We start from the raw sequence: 13,622 nt of genomic DNA, 5'->3' as shown, positions 1-13,622 counted from the left end.
TATAAAAGAAGGCACATTTAAAAAGAATGTGTAGTCTATGTGATTTAAACAATTATGACGCTTTTAAATTCTCAAATTTTTGTATTGCATCCACTTTTTAATATTTCATATGTTGCCTCACGTTTACAGGCAGAGCATCCTATCTATTTGCTCTCCAAATTGGAGACACATTAACTAAGTTATAAGGTAATCTGACTATTGATATTGACGAGATTGTCACAGCCTGCAGGAGCAGCTCTAATTATTTATTTTAAGGATAAATTTCAGCTTGTGGGTGCGGGTGTAAAGCTGTGTTTTGTGTCTGGGTGGCACCGCAAAACTTATCCAGTAGAGTGCACCAGAGAGCCATTAACATGGTTAGGTAATGCTCAAAACTATCCATTCATGGTACAGGCTTTGTGCAAGGCAGAAAACAAAGAGACAGTTAAACCTTAAAATTGTTACGTGATAAATTAAAAGACTGACCGTCCTCTTGTGCCTTTTTGTCCATAAGATCTGATTAAAAAACAGAGAGCAGTCTTCAGAAAAACAAATATATGAGAATGAATGAATATGAATAAGACACATCTTAGAAGAATAGCACAAAGTTTATTCAACATACAAAATTAATAAATACACACTTTATCAAAATATGCCAGAACAGAGGTTAAAACTGCACGTTAACTATTTCTGAATACAACACCACGTGATGTTAATTATGCTAAAAACAATCTTGCGGAAATGTAACATAAATTGATGCTAAACTCAGTGTAACTATCTTTACAAAATATTGCCCTTTTTGACATCGTGAACCTTAGTTTTACAATAGAGGCAACTATTAAGTGCCTGTCAAGTAAATTGTTTAAAAAGAAACTAAAATCTATGCATATTTGACACAAAAGGCAAAACCAAAACTCAGTTACTCCACGCAGAATAAACTACCCATAACGACAGTGCCTTTATTATTCCTTTTTTTTTTTTTGCTTGTTGTTTTATTAGTCATAGACCCTGGCTATAGATGAGGTTATTGAACAAACACAGACAAGCTTCCTTGCAAGAAAAAGCTCTCTGTCTTGTTGCTAATGCATAATTACATGCTTATGATGGGGTTAAAAATAACAGGCAAAACATACGTAAAAAAAACAAAAACATAATTACATCAACAACACTTTATGGTACTATAAGGACTTGGTATTTTAATCTCAACAGTATGAAGCAATTGAAACAAAATAAGAAAAGAAGTCTGTTGCCTAGAGTTGTAATTGAATTTGAATTAGAAATAAATGAGATAAAGGTAATCTCTTAAGTGACTATGACAATGACAAAATATACACCAGCATTTCTTTAATTTTTTCCAATTAAATAAAACATGCTAAACACCAAAACAGAAATACAACATACCGAGGGCTTGGAGCCAGAAGGGCAAATGTAAAACTTTTTTTTTTCAATAACATTCTTCTGCCATTTGAGACATTTTTTAATTTTTTATTCCAAGCCCTTGATATGTGTCAATTTCATTTATTGCACCGCAAGATAATATTGCATAGGATGTAAGCTGTTACCAGCTCCTCATTGCCCAGCCATGATACTGTGTGTGTAAAAGAGATCTCCGCAAAGCTCTGATGTAGATAAATTTGGTTCTGAGTGACAATTTGTTTCAGCTGAATAGTTAGGAGAAGGTCATAAATGCAACTAAAAGGATGCACTTCATGTCATCTCCAACATGTACGCCAGCAGGCATTTGTATTTTTACAGGCCTTGATATGCCAGTGGGATCATCGTAGATCCTCTGTGGTATAAACATAAAAAAAACTCAGGCCGAATATTAACAGTTGTGCTTGTTGCCTCCCAGAAGATGCATCTACCAAGAGATGGAAAATCATTAACCTTATCAGAGTCCACTAGCACTCTTGATTCTCGCTACAAGTGGAGATGACCTCAGCCTTGGATAGGAAAAGCTTGCCACTGGGACAGACACAGACCTCGTAGAGATTCTGAGCACTTCCAGAAACCCCTCCTTTGCTCAGGGGCAGGCTCGGCATGCTCACCGTCTCAGCATCCAGCACCAGCTGCACAGTAGACAGCATAGAGAGCAGGTACAATTAAAGGGGAACACAACAGTTGCATTAAATCAACAAGGAAATGTCACTCTGCTTCATTCTCTCCACTTCATCCAAGTGAATGCACACAGGGAGCTACAGAGGGAGGTCCAATGAATGCCTAACAAGTGCATTGGTCCATGAGGAAGATATAATAAATAGAATGTGATACAGAGTTCACGTTCCTGTGGCACAAAAACCACTGAAAACTGCCTCTATTATTATCCAGGACAAGTTCAGTGCAGATAAACACAGTTTTCTTCCCTTTAGCAAGAAAGGAGAGATGAGGGTGTGGTACACCCTGCAACTACATCATAAAAAGGTCAAATAAGTGCCCGTGACAGCACAGACTGTAGTTCAGTCTGTGTGTTGCATCACAAGCATTACTCTGCTCTGATTCATCCAGAATCAATCACTAAAACTCACTCTAAACAGTAACACTGCAACTGCACACCACTACTCCACAACAGACCTACAGAGCCTTAGCAAATGCTTTATAAGTTCAAAGAGCAATGAACCCATTACTTCTGATTTATAGTTTTATAAAGAACTCCTTATGTTCACAAATAAATATTATAGTACAATGTAATTTCTCACTGTCAGTACCTTACCTTTACAATCACAAGCAATAATTACATGTTGCTTTTTACAACAAGATAAAATAGAATTGTATACGTATGGAAGGACTGGTCTGATGAGCTCTCTATGGGTGATCTATAAAGTATTTTGGTCAAAGTCATCCAAAAAACTTAAACACAGAGCTAAAAAATTTGAAGTGTGAAGCAGCATGTTGCTGAAGAGCATATTGTATATTCTGTTAAGTGAAAGAAAAAACGGGCCTGAAGATGATGTGTAGTCGACTTCAGAAAGTGGAAAATTATCTTCTTACCAGTCCCACAGTAGACTGCAGAATAACATCCATGTTAGAAGCAGCTTCAATGTTACCAGCTAGGGCTTTGATATGAACTCCTTTCGGCGCGTCCATACTGAGAGAGCGAGTAGGAGACTCCAACCTAAAGAAAAACATCTCAGCTTAATAAATACAGCTTCCATTCATATTATCTGCCTTTCTTTTTATTAAATGCTACTTCTTTAAATCTCAACATATTTTCTGAATCCAAAAATCAGATCCTTTTTAGTTTTATATTCATTTCATTGCACTACAGGGTCAAGGGTGTCATAAAACCTTACAGTTTTGTGTTTCTTCAGTGGATATCATGCACATTTTTGTTGTTTACTGCAGTGACTTGGCTCAGTCAAAAGAGTGTTCTGAATATCTCCCTTTACATTTACACATGACTTGTAGGGGTGAAAAAAATATTAAATTTGAAAAAATATTAAAAAAAATAAAAATAAAAATGGTTAGAAACAGGAAGAATTAAAAGGAGATTTTTAAGCAGGCCATGAGTTGGAAAAGGTTGGGAACCACTGTGTTAACCAATAACATGACCCATGCAAGATGGCTGAAATGCTCACCTCAGGTCTTTCAAAGGTTCAGACCTCAGCTGTGGCACCTCCACTGAATGCTGGAACAGTGCTCCCTCAGGACCTGACGGAGAAAGAGAGGCACACATTCACATACTACAGCTGAGGTTGAGTTGATTCTGTTGCAGTCAGAGGACCTGATGCACACACTTCTGATGATCTTGCTACCATGTAATTATGGTACAGGGTTTCTGTGATTTCAAAATCATCTCTTATCATCTATCTAGCAATCAAAGTATATGGCTGAAATAAGGGCTAAAAATGATGTACAACTATTTAAAACAAGAATCTTCAGCATTTGAGCACAACATTTAATTTTATATATCTCAGCAGATCTTACATACTGTAGCATACTAGAATGGTTACAGAAAAATATGAATAGTCAATGCTAGAGAAGAGGGAGCGAGAGACGGAGACACAAGAGAGAACATTAGATCCAAAACCCCCAACATACTGTACAGAATGTGAATCCAACTGTGGTGGATGAAACCACTCCCCTCACAGTGGGTACAGAAGCTTTGTTTCAAGGATTTTAGAAAACATCTCCCCCTCAGCTGCTGCCTGCTGCTCTCTGCAGATCAAAATGACCCCAGGCATAATGAAGCTATCAGCTGACACCGCCTTCAACATTAATCAGCCATCACAGTGTGTAGTCGGTGACCCGCAGCACCATCAACACACACACACTGGACACTGAGACACTGGGAATACAGGACAGGAAAGATGATGGGAGGATAGTTCAGCCTGATATTTTAATACCTCACCTTTTGATTTGTTGGCTCAAAAAATTGGCTCAAAAAATATCTGATTAGAGTCTTCAATTGATGTGACAGATCTGTCCTACATGGCATTAATGTATGCTCAGGTTAAGATAACTGTGCTCCTTGACCTTTCATTTATACATAGGTGTACCTTATAGATACCCACTCAGCTGTATGACAGGAATGATTGTGAAAATGACTGTCTGTCTTTGCCCTTGGTTGTTGGATTGCTGCACAGATAGCTGCCATCAAACCAAATAGCTCCTGTTGAGTTCACATCTGTTGTCAATATTATCTTTTTCCAAATCTGAAAAACATTTTCGCCAAGAGGTGTGCAATATTTCCAAGGAAACAGCAGGTGGAAGCTGTTGTTATACCTGTGACTCGTAGTTTGTCTGGTCCAATCACAGCCTGGTTGCCATCTGCAGTGAACAGCATGTTGTCATTGTGGGAGTTAATGAGCAGATTTCGAGTGTGTCCCTGAACCTCTTTTGGACCTGCAACAACAACAACAACAACAAGAATACCTGAAAGTGTTTGGCAATAATGATTGAAAAAAATCTATCATCAAAATTTGTACTCTCTCTTCCTGTTACACGTGTCAATGCTGCAGTGTTTAGAGAATATAATCAGACACATCCATGCTTTCCTGTCTCCTCGCTCACAGCAGTATGGTGGCAACAAAGGTGAGTAAACAACCACCTACTGAAAAGAAATGAACAGATGAAAAATGGAAAAGCAACACATCTGAGGCTACTTCACTTTATCCTTCACTACATCAATGTTCACATCCCTGTGAGAAGCAAATTTAAAGCAGGTAGATCAGTCAGTGGGACATTTAAACCACTTCAGCACCTACAACTGTGAACTGACATGTAATCTTTCCTAACAAGCATTTCAGTTTCATTCACAGAGGGCCGAGGGGATGCAGGCTGTGCTTTTTATGGCTTAATGATCAAGGACACATAACGGGCCTGTGGAACACGGCAATTAGTTGGGTCATTTGTTGGCCTTTTAATTATGACAAAATACCCCAACGCAGCCGTTGGTGAGCCGTAAAAGACGCACAAATATGATCCTCCACAGGCCTTGGGCCCTCTGTGTAATACAGAACAATCCAGAAGCAGTGGTAGAGAGAGGAATGTTGCATTTAATGGATTTTAAATGGAAATGTAAGAGATTATAAATGGAAAGATGGCCTCTTGTCACTGTTAATGTTGGATGAGAAATTGCTGCAGGACAAGTGCATGAAAGACTTTACTATTGCCCTCATACATCAGTGGGATACTTTGTAATGCATGAGTGCTATATGTGTCTGTGTGTGTCTGTGTGTACATGTGTGCTCTTTCAGACTCTCACCCACTGATATCCTCCCTGTGACATCACCACTTTCATTGCGAGCATTAAGGAAAACATTTTCCTGTGAGTGCACTAGGAGTGAAGAATCCTGCAAAAAAAAAGAAAAGATAGAAAGCAAGATTGCCATGTTACCATGCTGTGCAGATACCACATAATATGCTATCATAACGTATGTGAAGGCACACAGTGTCAGTTAGTTGGACTGCTGGTCTGGCCCCAGCCTGAAATATCTTATTAAATACTGGATGTGGTGCCATGAAAACAGACATTCATGGATCCCAGATGATGAATTCTAAACACTAATTTCTGACTTTTCCTCTAACACCACCATGAGGTTCACATTTGTAGTTTTGAGTGAATTATCTTGACCATTATTGAATGAATGTCCATGAAATCAGACAGACAGTAATGTTACCCCTAAAATGAACTGTTATTACTTTGGTGATCCCTTGGTTTTTAATGAAATTGAAATTATGGGATTAATTATGGTCAATAAATGTATAAGTATAATCTGATAATAAAGATAAAGTTTGGGAGAAAAATTACTTTGGCTGGTGTTGTCCTCCACCGACACAATACTGGCTTTGTCCTTTAGTTCACTAAGACATTTCCTTCAGTGGACCATTTTTTATAGACCAAGATATTAACATTCACTAATCATTCAATTATCATTCAGCAACTGCAGACTTTTCACAACCTGGCAAACCAAAAGTTGTTTTTATTCACTGGTCTTTGAAGCATTAGTAGATGACTTCTTTTGCAGTAATAAAGCAATTAGTTACATTTTATGCACCCTTTATAAATGGGGCTTTGCTGGAAAGTGGTATTATTTTTAAAATGCGTGAACGAGGCAGCCTTAGTCACTTCTGTAACTTCTTAGCTGTTAGAAAGCCCTGTTTATAGAAAATGATGTAAGAAACTAACTTTTCATCTCAAAGGCAAGGCAGTAGCTCACAAACTTCTAAATCTCATTAGAAATCCATAGACTACACTGGAGAAAGTGTCCGTCCATAATGAGGAATACACTGGCTTTTTAATGAGGCCCATAAAGTAAGAAAGAATGCTAAAAAATTGCTGCTATGAGCAAGAAAAGCCATAACATGTAAACAACTGCAGCAAAGTGTTCCCATCTGCTGCTAGCAGGCAGGCCATAAACTACTTTCCACCACAAATATCCCTGAGGTTAATGGGGAGCTCTCTGTGTGGGACTGCCAAATCAAGTTTGTTGTGATACATCTCCCAAAAAAGTACAGTCAGAAATATGCAGTTGAGCTGGATAAAAACTACTTCAGTGTCAGCAAGGAATTAGATTGAGGTGATAATAGGACTTACAATCTAGTCTTAAATTTGGCAAACAATGAGATGAAATAATGGGCAGGCTGTTAGGCCACTTAACCGAGCAAACAGCCGTCAATTACTTTGTAAGAAGACAGAAGAGAGAGAGGAACAGGAGGTAGAGGGGAGAGAAAAAAAAGGGAGAGCAGAGTGAGGAAGACTGTGGGAAGAGGAGCAAGATAAGTGTGTGTTCCTGATTATCGTACTTCTCTGGAGTGGATCTCCTGAGCGTAGACAGGGCGCAGAAACTCCGACTCGCCCTCCTCCAGCTTGACCCCATCTGAGTGCACTTGCAGGAGTCCCATCCCTTCCTGCAACAAAAATGAAGAGACAAAGTGATGTATTGAGTCTAAATACAGACAGCTAGGAGATGAGGAATTTTGATTTCATCATTCAATCACTTCATAGGTTTCCAAGTGTGAAACACATGTAGCAATGTTCCCTGTGGCACGTAGGGCCATCTTAGAATAAACCAGCCAGTTGCTTTGGTGTGTGTGTGTGTGTGTGTGTGTGTGTGGGTTTGTTGCAGCTCTTGTTCTGTTTCTGCATAAATCCACGGCTGCCATCTGGACTTGAGTCAGAAAGCTGACAAGACCCCATGAAATAACAAACACATAAGCTATCCTGTTTAGTCAGCCGCCTATCAGTTAATGATGGATAATACTACTGCCTCTGCTGCTAATAATAAGCAGGTAACACTGGATCATTGTGATGGATACACTATCAAAACCTAAACAAAAATATCAAGCGGTGATAGTGATCATTGGAAAGAGTACAATACAGGAGATAAAAAGAAAAACACTGAAGGAAGAAAGGAAGCAAACAAAGCAGTGAAAATCCTCCCAGCTGAAAATACAAACTGCCATGGTGAGTCATGCATACCGTGTTGAACCACATCACCCTGAGGATCCAGATGGTGAGAGCGAAGTTGACCACCAAGATGATGATGAGCAGCAGGACAAACAGGTAGAGGCAGCGCTTCCTCCAGCCATAGATGCCGATCTTGTAGACGTGGTCGGGCACCGGCCTGGGCGTGCTGCTGCCCTGGGTGGTGGTGACATACTGCTCCCGCACCATCTGCTGGCTGGGCACAGCACACGGAGCCAGGTGCAGGGGTAATATTAACAGATGTTGAAAAAGTAAAAAAAAAAAAAAAAACACATACACAGACTTTACTCTTCTGTGCTGCTCAGTGAGACTGGATGTGGTATGTTACACAGTCAGTGGGAGTTTGTAAGGGATCAGAGAAAACAGGCCATGGAAAGTAATATTATTTATATGTAATATAGGTCAACCGCCTACACAGAGAGAAATCTTTTGACAAACACTGTGTGCTACATGTTTTCTAGTGACCTGGGGAATTTAAGTCCAATATTAACCCTCCTTTAAGCTCTCTTTTGGTCTCCACCAATTCCTGAGTGAAATATGTGTCTCTTTATCCGCTTAATGTGTCACTATGTTCACCAGCTAGTTCCTAACTTTTGTCCTTCAGCTGTTTAGCGCTGGTAGGGTCCAGTGGGTTTTTGCTGAAAGCAGCTGCAAAAAACGAACGCTACCAGAGCAGTGGAGTGAACCAACACACAACAATAAAGTTACAAAACAAATATTAGTGGAAAGTCACATGTCACAAGTCACTCAGCTGAGGAAAATTTCTTTGTTACAAGTGACCTCTATCACATACTAGAAGTCATGTGATCCATTGTTGATGTAAAAAATATTGACTATAGCAGCTTTAAGTGTTTCTTTAAAGCCTGCAGTGACAAGTACTTCTTTGTATTATTGTGGTTTTATTTCCTGCACACACATGTTGCCAGTACAAGAGGGGAGCATTTTTTTCTTCTCATTTAGCCAACTTAGATATGTATGTGTGATAGTTATCTTTTTCTTTCATTCTTTTCCTTTCTGAGTTTTTATAGATGAATCATTTCATAAATGTGGAGACTTCTACATTATTGCTGAAGGTTTGGAGGAGGAATTCAAACATCAGAGTTATATCAATATCTTGTTTTAACACAATTTCGTAATGTATAAGGTGGAAAGCAACAGATCTTTCCCATGTGTTCAGTCTGAGGGGTCTCTCCGCTCTCCGAAGTTGGGTGGGTTTCTCTGACAAAGAGCTTTCACACATCCTGCAGAATCCAACTTCACAATGTTTAGTTCCATTTTTCCAGCCTTTAAGCTTAATTGTATACAAACAAACCTAACTGCAACCTCTATGCAGCGCCTTGTTCACACAGTGTACATACAAGCATGTTATTCATGAGCCCAGATCTGGAGAACAGAGCCAGTGGATATCTGGCCCGCTGCACAGATGGAAAACTTGACTGAATTTCCAGCAGTCTTTCAAAAAAGGCAAAAGGAAAATGCCACTTATTACAGAGCAAGAGCGGTACTTGCTGGCCACACAACAGCAGGCTATCGATGACAAAAACCAAGGAGGTGAATGTCAGCATATTTCCAACTGCAGCCAGTATCATAAGTTATGACACAACAATAGTTTTCTGTATTCAGTTCACGCGAGCGCAGACTGAGCTGGCTCGCATGTTCAGATCCCCAGCCAGTCAGCACATTTGGGCCATCTGACACAGTGACAACAGGGAACCTCAGGGACAGATTTCACAACGACACAAGAAGTGTGTGTTCTTGCACATTGGAGCCAAGGACCGCACAGACTCACAGGGCTGCAGAGAGAGGAGCGGCGTCACTTTCTATTGATCTATTAATCTGCATTAATAACCAGACGCAGGCTGCAGGGAAAGCTGTGTCACTGGGGAACAAGGCTTGAAGAAAATGCTGCTGGGTGTAGATCATTTTGAGTCAATAAAACACCTCAAAACAGGCAAAGATAGTTGCTTTCTCTTCATCACAAACTGCTCCAAATCTTTACTGCTGGCACACCTCAACTTTATAGGAAAAGTTATCTGAAAGATGTATCCAAGTTGTCTCAGTTGTGTTTTCTGAACTCGATGGGACCCGGACTCCGGTCGCCAGGCTGATTTACATACAGGACAGATGTTGCATCTTACTGCCACACTAAAGGCGTTTTCCATCATGTAACAGAGCATCTTCTCAAAGCAAGAAGTAATTCTTCCTTGACATTAACAGATGTTGAGCCAGGCACATCATCCCGCTGTGACTCTCGTGGTGATGATGATACAAGCAAAAGAAGAAGACTGACAGACACACAGTGACAAACTGTATGAACAAAATTGCGTTTCTGTGAATAATGAAGGTAAACAATGTTCCACCCTCTAAGCATGGGATGATGGATAAAAGAAAATGCACTCGCTGCCTGGGTCTCTGAGGTCCTGCTGAAGATGTTTCACAGAGACCGCGATAAAGGCCTGTAGTCTCCATGGCTCGTTTCTTGCTGTTTGCAGTAAACACAGGGAGGAGGCGTGTGGACATAAAAGGCTGAGAGTATTTCTATGACCGAATGCGCCTCTCCACAGGACCTGTCACATGGCCTGCAAGCCCAGCTGTGATGAATAGCCCTTATTTCAAAAACCAAACGAATGAATGCTGCTTGAAAGAGGAGAAAAACATAGTGTGCCACAGGGGAGTGGAAAGCGAAAGTTGATAAGGAGTAAGTTATGTGAAATGTTTTTTTTCCCCATATCTCACCTCATTTATATTTATTAATCGGACTTGTAACAATGAGTCATGATGGCAAATTGAATCTCAGCATTGCAGCAGTGCAAGAGCAACTTTTAGTTAGGGTACATACTTCAAGATGTCATAACTTTGCTAGTTTCATTAACATGGATTGAGTTTGGTGTTTTTTCAAGGGAGTTCTCCATTGAGAGTGTCTATTAAATTGACATGGTTCCAGTATCCCCACACAATACCTATTACCAGCTACAGATCATTTACGTGTTAACATGTTGACGAGCCTTAACTATCCACTTTGGGCAAATGAACGGTGAGGATGAAAGAGCTCTGGATTTGTTCATTATGATGTTAATGAATTTGATCTAACCCAGTCTAATTACTTTAAATGAAAGCATTAAGAGGCCCCTTTACTTTAGCAGCAGCTAGACGAGGAAGCAGCTTTGAGGCTGGATCTTTAAAGGCGTCTTCCAGCTCCAGTTTCAGTGTTACCACCAGCCCTTCAGCCACAAACTGATCCTTCCATAGCAACTCAAATAAACACTCCCCGAACAGCCTCACTGCTCAAGCGCCAGGAATGCTCAATTTATGGAACATTATGATCGGAAATAGAGTCTGACCATAGAGCGTTAAGAGAAAATAGTTTTTATCAGGTTCATGTCTTGATTTTCTTTTCAAGCTTCCCAGTGATAGAAACTTTTATAGACATTTTAAATGAGATTTTAATTCTAAAACTTTACCAAAACTGATCCTACACCACAAAGGACAACTAAATGCAATTTTCAAAGGCATTGCAGACCTCTAACAAAGTCCTCTGCTCTCTAAGATGAAGAGTACTTGGTTCAGCACTGTTAGCAAGGCTATTCATCTGAGGGCATCATCTCAATTAACCTTAAACAAGTGATGCTCCCAGCCAGGCTCTGTCTCTGACCTCTGGATGAGAGCGAGGGCCCGGCCAGACAAGGCTAACTGCTCGCCCCTAAAATCCACAGGGTCTGGCTGTGATTGAGAATCCAGGCTTCCCTTTTGAGCAGAGCCTTGACCTGACCGAACGCCAGAAGTTTGAGTGAGTTAGCGAAAGCTCAAATCGTTTAGCTGGTTGTTAGCAAAGGAGCTTGGTGAGTGGAGAAGAGGGGCGATTGAAAGCTGAGCACAGAGCTTCTGAAGTTTCTGTCTGTCTGTCCAGTAAGTGGCCGACAACATGTCTCCACTCTGCTGTGATGCCTTAACTTCTAAAAATAGGACACAGCATTGTGAACTAAATTTAAAAAAGCTCGACAGGACACACACAGACACACACTGCATATGTATAACTAATGAACAACAAGAAAGACACTGAGGTATTGCTCATAACACATGTAAAACATTAGGGAGGTGCTCTTTTGCAAAGTTATTTTTGTATTTCAATATTGCTGGCCATGTATGGTAAAACTGCCGACAGCTGGCAACTAAAAACATTTTTTCCAAATCCCCAAACTACCTCTGTAAGGACTACAAAGTGTTCAAAGCACAACATGAGACACGTGAGTCACAAAGAGGGAAAAGAACTGAAAAAAATGGACAGTAGGTCAAAGGTTGCCATTATAAAACACTTTAACTTTATCTTAAGAGGAGGTTATCAAAGAAAGAAGAACACACTGATTTTTGGTGTTGTAAAAGCCAGAGTACTCACTGTTGTGTGTTGTGGCAGAGCAGTCCTCTTTCCTACGCTACGGTAAGCAGAGCTCGAGCTGGTACGAGGGGCTTGAGAAGCAGCAGCGCTTGAGCTCCTCACACGTCTGTCAGCCACTCAACAGCTGTGTGCCATAAATTCAGCTCTGGAAGTGCCCCGGTGAAATCACCACGAGACGGCGCTCCCACTCCCCTGCATTCTCTCTCTCTCTCTCTCTCTCTCTTTCACTCCATCTGCCTTTTAGCCTTCCTGCAGACATTTGAATATCATCAGAGTGTGTGTGAGAGAGAGACAGAAACAGAGAGAGGGGAGGAGGAGGAGAATTAACCATCAGTGGAAAGGTTTAATCTCTATCTCTCTCTCACACACACACACACACACACACACAAACAAAGATAGAGACCATCCATAATGAACAGAGGCAGTTGTTTGTCATACATACCAGTGAGTCACTTTCACTGCCCAACCCAAGGCTCGATGCAGTCCAGGCTAATTTGAGACTTCAGTCATGGCTCTCAACATGAAGTTAAGCTGGTCTTTCAGATAGCTACGCTGGGTGACAGGCGGCAGGAAGGGTGGAACTTGTCGGGGGCAGTTAGTAAGTCGGAGGAGACAAGCAGCAAACAAAGTGTATTAATAGACAGGAGGAGGGTTAATTATTGCACTTGTTGATGAGGAAATTGTAGTGGGTTTGAATTAGCAGAACATTTTGTATATATTTCAACAAATATCAACTGGAAGTCATCCTTCAATATTACAAAAATATACATGATTCATGCAGTTATCAAGTATTAACGCGCTCCTGGCAGTCATTTAATACAATAAGAGCATTTTCAAAACATGTTTTGGTGTAAAACATTTACATACGCATAGATTCTGTACACATTAGCTTAACTGATGGGCTTCTTGTATTTATATTAATAAGTGGCAAATGTTTAATTCAGCAAGGCAATTTAATTAATCAATTATTAATTAAAGGCTTACAGAAACCAGAGAATGATTAGTGAAATCAAAGCAGAACAAGGAGAGAGGTTATCTGACTCTAAGAAAATCGATATATACTTACAGAAACCTTTATTCTTCAGAGTCTTCTTTAGATCCACTGATACAGACAAGCTTTTTCATTCATTTAGATTTTCCCTTATAACTATAGTGCAGGACATATATAAGATGGATGCACCATTAGTCATTTATACGTTTTTTAAAGAGAAAATTCTTGGACAGTTAAAGCGATGAAGAATGAATCTTTTAAAAAAGGACAACTTCCCCTGATCTTACAGAAGGCACTGATTACAGTGCTTTTAAAACCAGATTAAGCACCAA

The 13,622-nt window shown here is 40.1% G+C and overlaps 1 protein-coding gene across 1 annotated transcript; it reads right to left on the bottom strand.

Annotated features, from left to right (window-relative positions):
* Nucleotides 1-568: 568 nt before the first annotated feature.
* sgcg (sarcoglycan, gamma) lies at nt 569-12,544 on the bottom strand. Its single transcript, XM_056373460.1, has 8 exons — nt 12,300-12,544; nt 7,901-8,102; nt 7,225-7,329; nt 5,684-5,771; nt 4,702-4,821; nt 3,555-3,627; nt 2,968-3,091; nt 569-2,048 (listed from the first exon to the last, which is right to left on the bottom strand). The coding sequence occupies exons 2-8, from the start codon at nt 8,093-8,095 to the stop codon at nt 1,881-1,883; spliced, it is 873 nt and encodes a 290-aa protein (XP_056229435.1). The 5' UTR covers nt 8,096-8,102; nt 12,300-12,544; the 3' UTR covers nt 569-1,880.
* Nucleotides 12,545-13,622: the final 1,078 nt, after the last annotated feature.

Source organism: Seriola aureovittata, chromosome 4 (genome assembly GCF_021018895.1).
Source record: "Seriola aureovittata isolate HTS-2021-v1 ecotype China chromosome 4, ASM2101889v1, whole genome shotgun sequence".
In the NCBI taxonomy this organism is placed as follows: domain Eukaryota; kingdom Metazoa; phylum Chordata; class Actinopteri; order Carangiformes; family Carangidae; genus Seriola; species Seriola aureovittata.
This window is presented reverse-complemented; position numbering and strand designations above follow the sequence as displayed.

Excerpts from the sequence above, each read along its gene's own strand:
- sgcg (XM_056373460.1), bottom strand. The coding sequence starts at position 8,095 with ATGGTGCGGGAGCAGTATGTCACCACCACCCAGGGCAGCAGCACGCCC. Across the intron at positions 5,772-7,224 it reads AGGAGATCCACTCCAGAGAA|GATTCTTCACTCCTAGTGCA; the intron begins GTACGATAATCA and ends TTTTTTTTGCAG. Across the intron at positions 4,822-5,683 it reads CACAGGGAGGATATCAGTGG|GTCCAAAAGAGGTTCAGGGA; the intron begins GTGAGAGTCTGA and ends TTGTTGTTGCAG.